At 36.3% G+C, this 19518-nt stretch overlaps 1 protein-coding gene across 4 annotated transcripts in view; it reads left to right on the top strand.

Moving 5' to 3' along the window:
• IL6ST (interleukin 6 cytokine family signal transducer) overlaps positions 1–17265 on the top strand; it is a 73520-nt gene extending 56255 nt beyond the window's left edge. For all 4 annotated transcript variants that reach the window (XM_074385815.1, XM_074385812.1, XM_003925841.4 and 1 more), the window contains 5 exons: positions 160–306; positions 635–775; positions 9982–10078; positions 13883–13964; positions 14816–17265. In XM_074385815.1, coding sequence (XP_074241916.1) covers positions 160–306; positions 635–775; positions 9982–10078; positions 13883–13964; positions 14816–15553 — 1205 coding nt within the window. In that variant the 3' untranslated portion in view covers positions 15554–17265. The remainder of the gene's footprint in view (positions 1–159; positions 307–634; positions 776–9981; positions 10079–13882; positions 13965–14815) is intronic.
• The last annotated feature ends 2253 nt before the right edge of the window (positions 17266–19518 follow it).

Consider the following 19518-nt stretch of genomic DNA (forward strand, 5'->3'; position numbering starts at 1 on the left):
TTGGGGGGAAAAAAAAAGTTTAGGGATTTGTATTAACAAAAAAAATTTATCACTTTTAAATAAGGTTATATCTCATTAGGTTCAAATAATTTTATGATAAGGAAATTTTACTAAATTCCAAATGATTTTCAGTTAGCAAATGTGTTTATTCTCTTACAGCACCTTCCAAAGGACCTACTGTTCGGACAAAAAAAGTAGGGAAAAATGAAGCGGTCTTAGAGTGGGACCAACTTCCTGTTGATGTTCAGAATGGATTTATCAGAAATTACACTATATTTTATAGAACCATCATTGGAAATGAAACCGGTAATAAAACTGTATGAGTTATTTAGATCCGACATTTTTTCCTTAAGCTTTTAGGTGCTAATTTAAGTCTATTTTTGTTATGTTATACATCTTATTATAGTATATTGGTCTCAGGAGAGACCTGAGAATGTGCCTTATGGTTGCTTTCATGGGTGTATTAAAAAACTACTGTGTTGTGCTTTAGAGCATAAAATTGTGTCAGAACATAAAAAAAGTTGTTTTCTGACAAAAATACTTTGCTTCGTTAATACTTTTATGTGCCACATATAGGCCAGATAAGTAAAAGCATTGAATAATTGAATGAAGCACAGTTTTTTATTTCTTCCAGCTGTGAATGTGGATTCTTCCCACACAGAATATACATTGTCCTCTTTGACTAGTGACACATTGTACATGGTTCGAATGGCAGCATACACAGATGAAGGTGGGAAGGATGGTCCAGAATTCACTTTTACTACACCAAAGTTTGGTAAGAAATAAAGAAGTTTGTTTTTTCCCTCTTTCAAACTTAGATTAGAAATGAACTTGATTTATGTGCTAAAATTGTGTTAAGAAGTATGTCTTTGGATTCATAATGGTTTTCATATTATCTGGCTTTGGTTGTTTTTTTAAACTCTAGAAAGTTTAGATGAAATACTAACTAGAATAACCAGCTTAGAGAAGAACATAAAAGACTTGATGGAGCTGAAAAACACAGCACAAGAACTTCATGAAGCATACACAAGTTTCAATAGCTGAATCAATCAAGCAGAAGAAAGGGTATCAGAGATTGAAGATCAACTCAATGAAATAAAACGAGAAGGCAAGATTAGAGAAAAAAGAGTGAAAAGAAATGAACAAAGCCTCCAAGAAACATAGGATTATGTGAAAAGACCAAATCTACGTTTGATCGGTGTACCCGAATGTGATGGGGAGAATGAAACCAAGCTGGAAAACACTCTTCAGGATATTATCCAAGAGAACTTTCCCAACCTAGCAAGTCAGGCCAACATTCGGATTCAGGAAATACAGAGAACACCACAAAGATATTCCTGGAGAACAACCCCAAGGCACATAATAGTTAGATTCGTCAGGCTTGAAATGAAGGAAAAAATGCTAAGAGCAGCCAGAGAGAAAGGTCGGGTTACCCACAAAGGGAAGCCCATCAGACTCACAGCGGATCTCTTGGCAGAAACCCTATAAGCCAGAAGAGAGTGGAGGCCAATATTCAACATCCTTAAAGGAAAGAATTTTTAACCCAGAATTTCATATCCAGCCAAACTAAGCTTCATAAGTGAAGGAGAAATAAAATCCTTTATGGATAAGCAATTGCTGAGAGATTTCATCACCACCAGGCCTGCCTTACTAGAGCTCCTGAAGGAAGCACTAAACATGGAAAGGAACAACCACGACCAGCCGCCGCAAAAACATACCAAATTGTAAAGACCATGGAGACAATGAAGAAACAGCATCAACTAACAGACAAAACAACCTGCTAACATCAAAATGGCAGGATCAAATTCACATGTAACAATATTAACCCTAAATGTAAATGGGCTAAATGCCCCAAACAAAAGACATGGACTGGCAAACTGGATAAAGAGTCAAGACCCATCAGAGTGCTGTATTCAGGAGATGCATCTCATGTGCAAGGACACACACAGGCTCAAAATAAAGGGATGGAGGAAGATTTACCAAGCAAATTTAGGCAAAAAAAAAAAAAAAAAAAGCAGGGATTGCAATCCTAGTCTCTCATAAAACAGTCTTTAAACCAACAAAGACCAAAAGAGACAGGGGCATTACATAATGGTAAAGGGATCAATGAAACAAGAAGAGCTAACTATCCTAAATATATATGCACCCGATACAGGAGCACCCAGATACATAAAGCAAGTTCTTAATGACCTACAAAGAGACTTAGACTTCCACACAATAATAGTGGGAGACTTAAACACTCCATTGTCAATATTAGATCAGTTAGATAGAAAATTAACAAGGATGTCCAGGACTTGAACTCAGATCTGGACCAAGCAGACCTAATAAGACATCTACAGAACTCTCCACCCCAAATCCACAGAATATACATTCTTCCCCAGAACATCGCACTTACTGTAAAATTGACCACATAATTGGAGGTAAATCACTCCTCAGCAAATGCAAAAGAAGGAAAATCGAACAGTCTCTCAGACCACAGGCAATCAAATTAGAACTCAGGATTAAAAAACTCACTCAAAACTGCACAACTACGTGGAAACTGAACAACCTGCTCCTGAATGACTAATGATAAATAATGAAATGAAGACAGAAATAAAGATGTTCTTTGAAACCAATGAGAATGAAGACACAGCATACCAGAATCTCTGGGACACATTTAAAGCAGTGTCTAGAGGGAAATTTATAGCATTAACTGCCTACATGAGAAGCAAGGAAAGATCTAAAATCAATACCCTAATGTCACAATTAAAAGAACTAGAGAACCAAGATCAAACAAATTCAAAAGCTAGTAGAAGACAAGAAATAACTAAGATCAGAGCAGAACTGAAGGAGATAGAGACACAAACCCTTCAAAAAAAATCAGTAAATTCGGGAGCTGGTTTTTTGAAAAGATCAACAAAATAGACCGCTAGCCAGACTAATGAAAAGAGAGGCTGAGTGCAGTGGCTCATGCCTGTAATCTTTGGAGGCCAAGGTGGGTAGATCACCTGAGGTCAGGAGTTCAAGACCAGCCTGACCAACATGGTGAAACCCTGTCTTTATAAAAATAAAAATAATAATAATAATAAATAAAAATAAAAGAAGAATTTAATGGATGAGTAAAAATGACAAAGGGGATATCATCACTGATTCCAAAGAAATACAAACTACCATCAGAGACTGCTGTAGACACCTCTATGCACATAAACCAGTAAATTTAGAAGAAATGGATAAATTCCTGGACACTTAGACACTCCCAAGGCTAAACCAGGAAGAAACTGAATCCCTGAATAGACCAATAACAAGGTCTGAAGTTGAGGCAGCAATAGCCTACCAACCAAAGTAAGTCCAGGACCAGATGGGTTCACAGCCAAATTCTACTGGAGGTACAAAGAAGAGCTAGTACCATTCCTTCTGAAACTATTCCAAAAAAATACAAAAAGAGGGAATCCTCCCTAACTCCTTTTTTGAGACCAACATCATCCTGTTGCCAAAACCTGGCAGACAGCTAAAAAAGAAAATTTCAGGCCAGTGTCCCATGATGAACATTGCTGCGAAAATCTTAATAAAATACTGGCAAACCGAATCCAATGCACATCAAAATGCTTAATTCATCACAAATTGGCTTCATCCCTGGGATGCAAGGCTGGTTTAACATATGCAAATCTATAAATGTAATCTATAACATAAACAGAACCAAAGACAAAAACTACACCATTGTCTCAATAGATGGAGAGAAGGCCTTCGACAAAATTCAACAGACCTTTATGCTGAAAACTCTCAATAAACTGGGTATCGATGGAACGTATCTCAAAATAATAAAAGCAGTTTATGACAAACCCATAGACAGTATCATATTGAGTGAGCAAAAACTGGAAAAGCATTCCCCTTGAAAACTGGCACAAGACAAGGGTGCCCTCTCTCACCACTCCTAGTCAACATAGTATTGAAAGTTCTAGCCAGAGCAATCAGGCAAGAAAAAGAAATAAGATATTCATTTAGGAAGAGAGGAGGTCAAATAGTCTCTATTTGCAGATGACATGATTGTACATTTAAAAGACCCCATTGTCTCAGTGTAAAATCTCCTTAAGCTGATAAGCAGCTTCAGCAAGGTCTCAGGATACAAAATCATTGTGCAAAAATCACAAGTATTCCTATACACCAAAAACGAGTGCTAAATCATGAGCAAACTCCTATTCACAATTGCTATGAAGAGAATAAAATACCTAGGAACACAACTAACAAGGGATGTGAAGGACTTTTTCAAGAACTGTAAACCCCTGCTCAGGGAAATAAGAGAGGACACAAACTGATTGGAGTCCATGCTCATGGTTAGGAAGAATCAGTATCGTGAAAATGGCCATACTGCCCAAAGTAATTTACAGATTCAATGCTATCCACATCATTGAATCTATAAATGCTATTCCATTGACCTTCTTCATAGAACTGAAAAAAAAAAAACCACCTTAAACTTCATGTGGAACCAAAAAAGAACATGCCTAGCCAAGACAACCCTAAGCAGAAAGAACAAAGCTGGAGGCATCATGCTACCTGACTTTATACTATAAGGCTACAGTAATCAAAACAGCATGGTACTGGTACCAAAACAGAGATATAGACCAATGGAACAGAACAGAGGCCTTGGAAGTATTGCCACACATACCTGCAACCATCTGATTTTTGAAAAACCTGACAAAAACAGGCAATGGGGAAAGTATTGGGAAAACTGGGTAACCATGTGCAGAAAGCCGAAATTGGACTGCTTCCTTACGCCTTATACAAAAATTAACTCCAGATGGATTAAAGATTTAAACATAAGACCTAACACCGTACAAACCCTAGAAGAAAACATAGACAAAACCATTGAGGACATAGGCATAGGCAAGGACTTGACTAAAACACCAAAAGCAATGGCAACAAAAACTAAAATAGATAAATGGGATCAAATTAAACTTAACTTTGGCACTGCAAAAGAAATAATCATTAGAGGAAACTGGCAGTCAACAAAATGGGGAAAAAATTTTGTAAGCTACCCACCTGACAAAGGGCTAATATCCAGAATCTACAAATAACTCAAATCTACAAGAAAACAACCCAATCAAAAAGTGGGCGAAAGACATGAACAGACACTTTTCAAATGAAGACATTTATGTGGCCAACAAACACAGGAAAAAATGCTCATCATCACTGGTCATTAGAGAAATGCAAATCAAAACCACATTGAGATACCATCTCATGCCAGTTAGAATGGGGATCATTAAAAAATGCAGAGACAACGTGCTGGAGAGGATGTGGAGAAATAGTAACACTTTTACACTGTTGGTTGGAGTGTAAATTAGTGCAACCATTGTGGAAGACAGTGTGGTGATTTTTCAAGGATCTAGAAATAGAAATACCATTTGACCCAGCAATCCCATTACTGGGTATATACTCAAAGGATTATAAATCGTTCTATTATAAAGACACATGCACACTACATTCATTTCGGCACTGTTTACAACAGGAAAGACTTGGAACTAACCCAAATGCCCATCAAGGATAGACTGGATAAAGAAAATATGGCACGTATACACTGGAATACTATGCAGCCATAAAATAGGATGAGTTTCATGTCCTTTGCAGGAACATGGATGAATCTGGAAACCATCATTCTCAGCAAACTGACACAAGAACAGAAAACCGAACACCGCATGTTCTCATCAGTGGGTCTTGAACAATGAGAACACATGGACACAAGGAGGTGAACATCACATTGGGATCTGCTGTGGGCGTAGGTGGCTAGGGGAGTGATAGCATGGGGTGGTGAGGTTGGAGAGGGATAACATTAGGAGAAATACCTAATGTGGGTAAAGAGGGGAGGGAGGCAGCAAACCACCATGGCATGTGTATACCTGTGTAACAATCCTGCAAGATCTGCACATGTATCTCAGAACTTTAATAATAAAAAAGTGGCAGATACACCATGGAATACTATGCAGCCATAAAGAAGGATGAGTTCATGTCCTTTGCAGGGAGATGGATGAAACTGGAAACCATTTTCAACAAACACGAACAGAAAACCAAACACTGCGTGTTCTCACTCATAAGTGGGTGTGTAACAGAACACATGGACACAGGGAGGGGAACATCACATACCAGGGCCTGTTGTGGGGTGGAGGGGCCAAGGGAAGGGATAGCAGGGGGTGGGGGGATTGGAGAGGGATAACATTAGGAGAAATACCTAATGTGTAGATGACAGGGCATGGATGCAGCAAACCACCATGGCATGTGTATACCTATGCAACAATCCTGCATGATCTGCACATGTACCCCAGAACTTAAAAAGTGTTATTTATCACCTTTTTGGTGTTTTATTAACTGCTTCTGACTAAATTCAGCTATACTCAAAATCCCAAGTGAATTTGTGTATCTTTCCAAGTGGGCTCATTTTTTTCACTGATTTGGGTGTGGTGGTCTTTATCTTCAGATTACTTGAAGGACTAATCCACTTTACAATCTTCACTTCATACTTCCCACTTAGTCTTTAACATACTGAAATCAGGGTTCCAACCCCACCCCTGCACTGAAACTTCTGTGGTATCACTCAGAAGACCTCTTGGTCTCATATCTACTGCGTGCTTTTTAGTTTTTATCTTTTTCCTTTTTTTTTTTTTTTTTTGGAGACAGGGTCTTATTCAGTGGAGTTCAGTGGCATGAACATAACACTGCAGCCTTGACCTCCTGGGCTCAAGTGATCCTCCTACCTCCAGTCTCTCAAGTAGCTGGGACCAGTGCCAGCACACCCAGCTAATTGTTCTATAGAAATGGCTGGTCTCGAACTCCTAGGCTCAAGTGATCCTCCCGCTTTGGTCTCCCGAAGTGCTGGGATTACAGATGTAAGCCACTGCCTCCAGCCTTTTCTATTTTTTTTGTTTGTTTGTTTGTTTTGTTTTTATTCAAAGCCACTGCAAATCAATTTTATTTATTTTTTACTTTTTTTTTTTTTTTTGCCTCCAGCCTTTTCTATTCTTTTCAGCTTTTGACTCTGTTGGCCTTCCATCTGTCAAACTCCCTCCTCCCTTGGGTTTTCTAACCATACTTTTATTTTTCTACTAGCGCGGTTCCCTTATTCTCTGGTGTTTGCTTGTTCTCCTTTTTTTTGCTCTACGTTTAAATGGTTTGTATTCCCCAGAGCTCTGTTCTTGACCCTATTTTCTTGCCTATTCAAACTCTGTCCACCGTCCTCTTTCCTTCCCAAATACATTTCCCCTCCCTCATTCTGTTCCACAACTATCCAACTCTTAGCCAAAGCCAGAAATTTAGATGTGATTATAATAAATGTATTCATGTTTTCCCCCTTATGTAAGCTGAGTGTCAAGTCCTGTTGATTGTGTGTACTCTTTAATCATCACGTTCTTCACCTGCAAGCTCCTTGTGCTAACTTAACCTTTCTCAGTGCATTGCCCTCAGTGAGGTCTTCACCTCATTATCCAGATATCATTCTTTCTTGTTCTCATTGCATTTTGAATCATCATAGAAAATTACCTAATTTTACCATAATTGTAACCCCCACCCCCAAGTGCCAACCCCTAGTGAATGATAAGTAGTAAGTTCCGTGTGCCTTGTTGGTTGCTGAATGAGAAAATGAATGAGTCATAAATTATAAAAGATCCTGAGCTTTGTTGTTAGGGCCAGTAATGAATGTAGTTACTGGGACAAGGTTTGTCCCATGTGATGGCATGTTAATATATATTTAACATTATTTGAAATAAAACTTTATACCATAATGTTGAGAAAAATTAAAAAAATAAAGGGCCGGGTGTGATGGCCCATGCCTGTAATCCCAGCACTTTGGGAGGCTGAGGCAGGCGGATCATGAGGCCAGGAGTTCGAGACCACCCTGGCCAACATGGTGAAACCCTGTCTCTACTAAAAATACAAAAATTAGCCAGGCATGGTGGTGGGCACCTGTAATCCCAGCTACTCAGGAGGCCAAGGCAGCAGAATTGCTTGAACGTGGGAGATGGAGGTTGCAGTGAGCTGAGATTGTGCCTTCTGCACTCCAGCCTGGGTGACAGAGCGAGACTCCATCTCAAAATAAACTTTAAAAACGTATGTTTTATATATTTCTGTGGAGACCAGCCACAGAGCTCTGTGTGTGTCCATACATGCACACATAAAAACCCATATAAGTTTTTTGATTTTGAGACAGAGTCTTGCTCTGTCTCCCAGGCTGAAGTGCAGTGGCACAGTCATAGCTCACTGTAACCTCAAATTCCTGGGCTTGAGCGGTACTGCATCAGGTTCCCAAGTAGCTAGGATTGTTGGTAGGCCCACCATGCCCAGCTAATTAAAAATTTTTTTTTTTGGTAGAGATGGGAATCTGGCTATGTTGCCCAGGCTGGTTTTGAACTCCTGACCTCAGTCCTCCTGCCTTAGCTTCCCAGAGTGCTGGATTATAGGCATGAGCCACCATGCTCAGCCTAAAATTTTTAAAATATAAAAGTGTTTGTTAAAGAGAATTTAGACTGCATAGTAAAATGTAGAGGAAGAAAAATGAGTCCTAATCCTTTCCTCACATGTATTTGTGTATATATCCTTTTAGTCTTTTTTCTGTATATCTTTTTTTCAAAAAAATTATATTAGTATTACTTCATAACCTTTTTTTCAGTTCTCTATAGTCTCATGAATCCATTATGGCTTCTTGACATGGCATGAGTCTTGCCAACAAGGACCTTGTAGCTTTGTTGAAGAAATTTTACATAAGTAAATCAAAAAAAGAACCAGTGGAATATGTAGACAGTAAATAGAGGAGGAATTTAAATATATCAGTAGCAGATAATTTTACCTTCAAAGGAGGTTTTATGGGGATAATACTTGAGCCTTGAGTTAAGATGTGGACAGATAGGAAGAAGGTGGCACCTTAGAGAGCAGCACGAGCAAAGGCTCAGGATTGAAAACATAAAAGTAGCTGTTAATAAAGAAAAGTTTCTGCCTAAATTAGATTTGACATTTTATATGTATACACACATACATACACATATCAATATATGTGCACACATAAATACATGTATATACACACATACATATGATGCTTAGTATTAATGTTTGCCAACTCATAGTTTATTCTCAAGCATTTATCGGAATTGATTTCTAATGCGTTTCATAGGATGGTAGTTACAAAGGGATGTGTGTGGTGGAAGGATAAAATTGAGTAGTATATGACTGCAATATTACTTTCATACATTTTTCCTGTAAAAGACTAATTAAAATTCAAAATTAACCAGAAACAACCATCAGGAAAGTTCGTTTTAAAAATTAATATTGGAGATTTTAAAAATCTCCAATAAATTAGTGATTCATTTGATGAACAAGTCCTCTTTTAAATGCAGATGAGGATTTGTGTGGTATTTAGGAATCTCAGGCTTGGTTACTTTTTAGTTTATTCCTACTTGTGCCGCTCCTTCTGCCCATTGAGCATCTCCTAAATTTCTTAGCCCTGTGTCAGATATATCATCTTTTTGGAAAATGATAAATAACTTTAAAATTCTGAGAGTTGCATTTTTATTTCTTTTAGAAGGTTAAATTTATAGTTCAATTATATTTTTATAGCTTTTCCATTTTACCCAGTATTAATTTGTTCTGACATAATTTCTCTGTTATACAGTATTAGAACTCAGAGATAAACTTTTACTAAGATTCTACTGAATGCAGATCATAAATGTTACGAATGGTTATGTTTGAAAGCTCTAATACCCAATTCACTGATCATTTTTATCCCCCAACCAACATTTTATGCTGTGTGACCAGGTTACTGCCTAAGACGTAAATGGTTGGGATGTGATTTACACCAAGGAGAGACGAGGGTGAAAAAACACCCAATCTGAAAAGACTTAAAAAAAAAAAAAAAAGACTGTATTTTATCTTTTCAACAGTAAGTCTGGCTGAGAAATTGTATTATATCTCCTGAGTGCATGTATCAACAATTATTTCTTATCACGCCTCTTTTTTTTTTTTTTTAAGCTCAAGGAGAAATTGAAGCCATAGTCGTGCCTGTTTGCTTAGCATTCCTATTGACAACTCTTCTGGGAGTGTTGTTCTGCTTTAATAAGCGAGACCTGTAAGTACCCTTATTCATAGTTACGCATTTCTCTCCAGCTTTATTGTGCTGTAGTTTACATGAAATAAAATTTACCCATTTTAAGTGTACAGTTTGATGAATTTTTGTAATTGCATACAGATGTATAACTACTGCTACAATCACAATATAGAACATTTTTGTCACCCTCGTAAAGCTTCCGTGTTCTCTTTTATAATCTGTCCTCTCCTCAGCTCAACCCCAGGCAGTCATTGGTCTGCTTTTCTGTAACTGTAGTTTTGCCTTTTCTAGATTTTTTTTTGAGACAGTTTCACTCATGTTGCCCAGGATGGAGCACAATAGTACAATCTCAGCTCACAACCACCTCTGCCTCCCTGGTTCAGACTCCTACCTCAGTCTCCACAGTAGCTGGGATTACAGGCACCTGCCACCACACCCAGCTAATTTTTTGTATTTTCAGTAGAGACATGGGTGTCACCATGTTGGCCAGGCTGGTCTCAAACTCCTGACTTCAGGGGATCCACCTGCATCAGCCTCCCAAAGTGCTGGGATTACAGGCGTGAGCCACCACACCCAGCCAAGAATTTAATATAAATACAATCAAATAGCATATAGTCTTTTGTGTATGTCTTTCACTTAACATATTTTTGAGATGCATCCATGTTGTTGCATGTATTTTTTTATTTTTTATTTTTGGAGATGGATTCTCACTTTGTTCCTCAGGCTAGAGTACAGTGGCATGATCTTGGCTTACTGCAACCTCTACCTCCTGAGTTCAAATGATTCTCCTGTCTCAGCCTCTTGAGTAGCTGGGATTACAGGTACCTGCTACCATGCCTGGCTAATTTTTGTGTTTTTATAGTAGAGATGGGGTTTCACCATGTTGGCTAGGCTGGTCTCAAACTCCTGACCTCAAGTGTTCCACCTGCCTCAACTTCCCAAAGTGTTGGGATTACAGGCATGAGTCACGGCACCTGGGCTACTCTTTTCCTTTTTATTGCTGAACAGTCTTCTGTAGTATGGATGTATCAAAACCTCTCTGTTAACGGAAGTTTAGGTTATTTCTAATTTTTAGCTATTATGAATAATGTTGTGAATATTCACATACAAAACTGTGTGAGCATATTTTTTTTTATCTTGAACAAATAACTAGGAGTGAGGGTGCTGGGTTGTATGGTAAGTATATGTTCAACTTTGTAAGAAACTGCCAAACTTTTTCAGAGTGGCTACACCGACCGTCTTGCATTGCCACCAACAATGTTCCATTATCATTACCAACTCAGCACTGTCAGACTTCTTTCATTCTAGTGGGTGTGTAGTACTATCTCATTTTAATTGTCATTTCTCTGACGACTAGTAATGGATCTTTTCATGTGTGACTTACATATTTTCTTTTGTGATATGTCTATTGAAATCTGTCACCCATTTTCAAATTGGGTTATTTTGTTTATAATTGAGCTATAAGAGTGCTTTATATGTTCTGGTTACAACATTGTCAAATATGTTTTGCAAACTTTTGTCTCAGTCTATGCTTTACCTTTTTGTCTTAACTGTAGCTTTAGAAAAGCAGTTTTTTTTATTTTGATGAAGTTTATCAGTTTTTCTGTGGTTCCTGAGTTTTGTGTCCTGTTTAAGAAGTCTCTACCAAACCCAATGTAAAAATATTTTCTCATGTTTTCTTCCAGAAGTTCAGTAGTTTCAGCTCTTATATCTATGATCCATTTCAAGTTATTTTTGTGCATGGTGTGAGGTCAGGGTCAAGGTTGATTTTGTTCCTACAGATGTCTAATTCCATTGTTACTTATTTTGAAAAGACTGTCTTTCCCCCCATTTAACTGCTTTGGTACTTTTGCCAAAAGCAATTGTCCTTATAAGTCTGTATCTATTTCCACACTCTCAATTCTTTTTCATCAATGTATATGTACCTGTTCTTATGTCAGTATCACACTGTCTTGATTAGTGTAGCTGTATAGTAAATTTTGAAAATAGGTAGAATTCTTCCAGTGTGTTTTTAAAAAGGTGATTTTGGCTAGGTTCTTTGCCTTTTCATATATGTTTTAATTCAGCTTGTCAATTTTTTTTAATCTATCATTTTAATTGGGATTTTATTGAATCTGTAGGTCAGATTTTATTGAATATATAGGGCAGAACTGCAGTCTTAACACCATTGAGTCTTTGAATCTGTGAACCTGGTTTATTTATTTGAGTTTTAGTTTACTTTTGCAGTGTTGTATAGTTTTCAGTGGACAGGCCTTGCATAGCTTTTGTTAAATTCATGACAAAAGGTATCTTTTTATTATAAATGGAAGGTGTGAAAAATATTTTCTAATTATATAAGAATGCAATAGATTTTTAAAAATATATTGATCTTGTATACTAAGACTTTGATAAATTCATTTATTAGCTTTTCTGATTCCTTAGAATTTTCTACGTACACAATCATGCTTCTTGCGAGTAATTATAGTTGGTCTAATCTTTATGCTTTTAGTTTTTTTTTTTTTTTTTTGTCTTAATGTACTTGCTAAGACCTCCAGTACAGTGTTGACCGGAAGGGATAAGGGCATTGCATTTTTCCTAATTTTAGAGGGGAAAATATTTAGTCTTTTGCCATCACATGTGTTGTTAGCTGTAGGTTGAAGTTTTTGCTTTGTGGAGTTTTTTTCCCCTTTACTACTATTTCCAGGAGGAAGTTCTTATTTTTTTTTTTGCTTTGCTAGCAATTTTTATCGTAAACGTATGTCACAATTTGGTCAAATGCTTTTTCTGAATCTATTGAGATGATCATATGGTTTTTCTCCCTCCTTCCATGAGTGTAGTGAATTTTATTTTCATACACCATCCTTGCATTCCTTGGATTTTTCTGCATTCAGTTTAAAAATGCTTTCATCTGTGTTCATGAGTGATGTTAGTTTGTCTTTGTGTGCGATGTCTGTCTGGTTTTAAAATTAGGATAATACTGGTCTCATAAAATGAATGGGAACATATTACCTCCTCTATTTTCTGGAAGAGTTTGTGTAGTATGTTTCCTTTTGCCCAGAGTTTTGTAGGAAGGTTCTTAATTAAAAATTCAATTTATTTATAAATACAGCACAGCTTTCTTTTTCTTCGATCTATTTTGGTAATTTGTGTCTTTCAAGGAATGCATTCATGGGTTTGTCTAGGTTGTCAGCTGTACTGCTTTTTATATTACATCCAAATGTTATAGATACTTCCTAAGGAGAGTCAGTCTGGTAGGATCTTACTCTTTTACCAGAAGCAGCATTCTCAGTGGTCACTTTTTTAAATTTGATTTTTACATTTGAACTTATTCTTAAGATTACTCATTTTCTGTGCACTTATGAACCTCTAACTTTGAGCTAGGAACTGTATTAACTGTAAGAAAAACATACTTCAATAGGTTTTTGAGTATGTGGATATCTTAAACGAATTTTAAATAGTTAGCCTTTTCTTATTAAAAATAATTTGGTATCATTGGGAACATTAATTTGTTATCTAGAGTCTTTTAATTGGAATACCACAACACGTGGCCTGGATAAAGATTCTAAGTGGTTTTAATTGCAGAATTTTGAGAGATTTTTAAAAAATTGAACACTGATTATTAAATTTAGCCTTGTTATTCATTATGAATACATTACAATCCGTATGCATTTTCAACAGCATTTTTCTGTTGGTTACAAGAAAAATTTTTGTTTGGGGTAGAGTACGTATTTTTGTTCATTTAGGTAATTGGTTGGTAAGAGTCTTTGATGAACATGTTTAGAAATAGGGACTATTCATTGTTTATTACATGTAGTTTTACATAGGTCATTTTTCTTTTCTCTTCAGAATTAAAAAACACATCTGGCCTAATGTTCCAGATCCCTCAAAGAGTCATATTGCCCAGTGGTCACCTCACACTCCTCCAAGGGTAAGAGAAAATGCTTTTGAGTTGTTTATAATATACAGACGTGTTAGTATATATATTGAGTATCTTCAAATGTACCAAAAGATATTCAAGCTGAATCAAAAAGTAAATGAAAATAGTACATAAATGAAAATTTTAATCAAAATATGTACGACACATTTTAGAGGTTTATCACCATCATAGCATATTTGTTCTGATGTTTTAAATTTGTTTAGTAAACACTACAGATGTTTAGTTGAACTTGCAAACTGTAAACTTAAGGTGCTAAAACTGCTAAGTGATGCTATCTCAAAGCAAGCATTTTGGATTAAATATTACAACCAAGTTCAAAAGTCTATCATTTTAATACTGATGAAATGATCTCTGGGAACCTACACTAAACTCTGGATTTTAAATATGCCCCAAAGGGAAAGTTATTTGTATTTGTATCCTCCGATAGTCCTTAAAGTTGATATTAACAGATTAAAATGTGTTGTGTATTTTTATATTCCACAAAATCTCCATCGTTCAGTTTTGATTTTCTTAATATTTTCTAGTTTTCTGTCCAGTTAATCCTAGGCTGCCTAGTCTAGGCATGAAATTAAATTAAATACTATTTGTAGACCATTAGCTTATCAAAATGTAACACCAACAATATTGATTTAGACTACTTAGACTCATTTTACAGTATCTGCATTTTGGGTCATTGTCATTGACTTAGTGAACATAATACAGGTCATTTCTGCACCACTGAAAGTTACTGGGAAGTTTCAGAGATGCATTAGCTCTGTGACTTTAACAAATATTTGCCATATACATACGAGAGTTTCTAAATGAACATGTCCCATAAATAATAAATTTTCTCTCTTTCTTAGCACAATTTTAATTCAAAAGATCAAATGTATTCAGATGGCAATTTCACCGATGTAAGTGTTGTGGAAATAGAAGCGAATGACAAAAAGCCTTTTCCAGAAGATCTGAAATCACTGGACCTATTCAAAAAGGAAAAAATTAATACCGAAGGACACAGCAGTGGTATTGGGGGGTCTTCATGCATGTCATCTTCTAGGCCAAGCATTTCTAGCAGTGATGAAAATGAGTCTTCACAAAACACTTCGAGTACTGTCCAGTATTCTACTGTGGTACACAGTGGCTACAGACACCAAGTTCCATCAGTCCAAGTATTCTCAAGATCCGAGTCCACCCAGCCCTTGTTAGATTCAGAGGAGCGGCCAGAAGATCTTCAATTAGTAGATCATGTAGATGGTGGTGATGGCATTTTGCCCAGGCAACAGTACTTCAAACAGAACTGCAGTCAGCATGAATCCAGTCCAGATATTTCACATTTTGAAAGGTCAAAGCAAGTGTCATCAGTCAATGAGGAAGATTTTGTTAGACTTAAACAACAGATTTCAGATCGTATTTCACAATCCTGTGGATCTGGGCAAATGAAAATGTTTCAGGAAGTTTCTGCAGCAGATGCTTTTGGTCCAGGGACTGAGGGACAAGTAGAAAGATTTGAAACAGTTGCGATGGAGGCTGCAATTGATGAAGGAATGCCTAAAAGTTACTTACCACAGACTGTACGGCAAGGCGGCTACATGCCTCAGTGAAGGACTAGCGGTTCCTGTTACACTTCAGCAGTACCTGTAAGAGAAAAGCTAAAATTATTTTATCTGTGAATTCAGATTTTAAAAAGTCTTCACTCTGTGAAAATAATCATTTGCCCTTAAGGACAAAAATGAACTGAACTTGTACATGAGCTATTTCCATTCCAGAATATCTGGGATTCTACTTTAAGCACTACATAAACTGACTTTATCCTCAGACTAGCTAAATAATTTTGTGCTGTTTCAGGATGTTTGCACTGAAGAAAAATAGAAAGCTTACCTGAAATTTATAAAGTAAAACTTTTTGTTTTGCTACATAGAAAACAGAAGGTATTTAAATAAGAAGCAGGAATATGCTTAGTGAGCACAGCTATACTGATTTTGATTAGAATAGTCATCCAAGTGGCTTAGGGACAGTTAATATAAAAGATTAGAGGAGCAAGGTCTAGATCATCTACTTCAGCTAAAGTAACTTAAAAAGAGGTCTATAGGCCAAAACTGTAATGAGCCCCATTTTCATAATCTGACAAAAAAAAAGAGTAGCCTCTTGTGTATATCAATGTACACAGTATTCTGTAGGTCCCTTCCGTTGGTAGTGATGCTGCCAGTTATTACTGGAAAAAAGGAATTCTAGAGCCTTAACTTGGCAGATTACATTTTTTATTCAATAATCAGTAATCTCACTAGTTTCCAAAAATTTGCTTATTATTGACAACTTCTTTAAAGATCCATTTTACAAATTTAACAGAGTGCCATGACAAGAGCTAAGGGTCCCCCAAACTATCTCAAGCATTTAAAAAATTGCCATTTTTAAAGGCTTACATTATTAATGTTTATATCATTGACCTTTCTTAAGTCTTCAGAGAATTGGGTAGATGAAGTACTTTATTCAGCATATATCTTCAGCTTAAATTGTGTTTTGAGTATTTTTTTATTTTTAAGTAGGCAAAGATTAGATTTTTTTTTAGTAAATGTTTGAAGCAAACTAAGAGGACTTGGGCAATGTTTACCAAAACAAAACAGAACCCCCAAAAATGTATACCTTAATCTTAGTAAATATCCTTATTGTAGAGACACTTAATAAAGAGGTGGTATTTTAATATGCAGTTCTGAGGTAGGGTGGAACTTCGTTCTCTACATTGTGATTTAGGCATTTTTAAAACCTTTTTCTTCAGGGGAGAAGTGGCCCAGGCCTTGAGTTTAGTGCTAAAGCCACTAGTGTGCTTATGCTGTCCCCTAATCACCACATGTGACATGAAGGCCAAGGCTAACTATAGGGGCTAAGAAAGTAAGAGGAAATTAACAAGCGTTATTAGTGATTGACTACTGCTATCAAGTGAATTCAGAGGAAACAGGTTTTTCAGCCATATTTAAGTAACAAAAACCAGGCAGGCTTAGAATAGTTTCTAGAGGTTATTGGAGAATAAAAAGCTAAGAAAACTTGGTATACATTTATAATTGAAATATAATTACAATTTTTACTCTCAGAATATTATTCACATTAGACTTCCTGTTTATCTTTTATATTCTTAACATTTATATAATGCCTGATCCTTTCAAAGTTCTTTCACATATATGATCTTCTTTATGAAACAAAGTAGATGCTTTATTCTGATATATCCAGTTTCCCACTTCAGGCAAAAGTAGATTAATAGAATGATGAATTCAAAGTAGATGAGGAAAATCAGGCACAGAGAAGTATAGGGATAGAGAGACCCAAATTCACACAAAAAGATAATGGCATCGCCACCGTTTAAATTGATCATCAAAGGCTGGGCTGGATTTGTCTTGCTATGTGTGTCAGGAAATTTATATGTTTTCCATTTTCTTAAAATAAGTCACATGATTGTAATGTTCAGCTGCAACTTTTCTCATAACAGTGTCATGAAGAATATTGTAGTGTGAAGTTTGTACATTTCCGGGTCAGTTATACAGTGTGAACTCATGATCCAAGGAAATGAGAACGGAGGATCATTGAAGGCCATGATAGAAACAAGTCTGCATGTCGAAGCCTGTATAAAACATGGTACAGTGAGTGAATGCCCCCATCCCCAAGAGCACTTTATATATATTAAATGGATATGTGATTACTGTGCAAAAATTCATTCTGGAAATGAATATATATTTTAGCACTAATATGTAATGTACATTTTCTGCCCTAAGGAGAAAATAAATCATAAAACTTGTTTCACATTCAAAATTACTTTCCCAAGCATGTCTTAGAATAATCTATGTGTTGCATGCAAATTGTATTTTAGGTAGGCAAATCTGGTTTATTGATGTAAAAACTAGTCTAATAAAGTTAGTAGCTTTATCACTTTAAATCTTCAGTGTCTAAAGTGTTGTTTAAAGTAATACTACTAGCACATCAGAAAACCTTTTGTGGACAAAACTAGTTCACTTACTGTTTCTGCAGTTGCTCCCTTTAGGGTTAAAAAAAAAGGACCCAAATGTCACATGTATTGATATTATGATTGATATTATAATGTCAGTTACTGGTGTCTGTGGTATCCCACCCTCATCTCTCAAAGGGATAATACTGAATAATTACTAGAAAACTTAAAACTTTACACTTTGTACCATTAAAACCTAAAATTTTAATACTATCTTTTTTTAGTATGGATTAATCAGCACTTGGGAACATACTCAAAATTTGAGTAACAGCAGGGGAAAAAAGCAGTATGTTCTATGTTAATATCTCTTCTCTACCTCTTCTCTATCTCTTCATTTAATTTCAGCCTTATTCCTTGATAAGGGATTTTACCACATGAAGTCATCTAATGACCCTAGCTCTTAATGTGAAGTTAAAGATTAGTTAAGTATACTTACATTTATTAAAGCTCATATTTAAAGTAGAGCATCTAGTTTGAGAAATGGAAATCAGACAATTAAAAATGTCTTTTTTCTACCCACTTAACTAGTTAAAACCATGACATGTAAATGTAGAAGTAGAATAATCATATAGAATTCCCTAAAATATTTCTGTTTACTGACATATCAAGTAAATCAAGCAGGAGAAATCGTCCTTCATTCTGTTGTAGTCCACATCATTCTAATTTTGCTCAGTTGTTATTAAGAGCATATTCCTAAACCATACACTTCTGTTTCAATGGAGTTTTATTTTGTTGAGATGAGTAAAATACCAAAGTTATAAGCTACATAAGACAAAAGCTCAATTGTTCAAAAACATTTACTGGGATATCTTTCTATTATAGGTATCGTTAGATTATATTACTCAGATAAGATTACTTCCTAAAAAAATGTGTGTACTGTAAATTAAAAGAATATAGAGTAATAAAATGACAAGTGTTTTAGGGTTAGCCTAAAATTGGGCATTGTCATAGATTTTAAAGGTCTGAACTAGCGGGCTTACAGCCTAATTCTTCTTTGGACTGGTCCTTGGCAGCAGTTCCTTTTAAGACTTAAATGGAATTCAGACAGATAAAAGTCAAAACAAAACTTTACAAAGCCAAGTGTAGTATCTTTTGCATTGATGTTTTTTTCCATCATACATGCTACTAGTATGTGCATCAGCATGATAGTCTCATATACATTGCATTAAAAATTAAAAGGTGGCAGCGAAGGGTGAGCTCTTCTGTTACTCGTTTGTTCCTTTTTTTTTTTTTTTTTGAGATGGAGTTTCGCTCCTGTTGCCCAGGGTGGCGTGCAATGGTACTACCTCGGCTCACCACAACCTTCTACCTCCTGGGTTCAAGCAATTCTCCTGCCTCAGCCTCCCGAGTAGCTGGGATCACAGACATGCGCCACCATGCCTGGCTAATTTTGTATTTTTAGTAGAGATGGGGTTTCACCATATTGGTCAGGCTAGTCTCGAACTCCTGACCTCAGGTGATCTGCCCACCGTGGCTTCCCAAAGTGCTGGGGTAACAGGCGTGAGCTATCATGCCTGGCCTGCTCCTAAAGGGCTTTTTTCCAGTCAGTATACAAACTGGTTAGTTTAACTTCAT

This window comes from Saimiri boliviensis, chromosome 1 (assembly GCF_048565385.1).
Source record: "Saimiri boliviensis isolate mSaiBol1 chromosome 1, mSaiBol1.pri, whole genome shotgun sequence".
NCBI lineage: Eukaryota > Metazoa > Chordata > Mammalia > Primates > Cebidae > Saimiri > Saimiri boliviensis.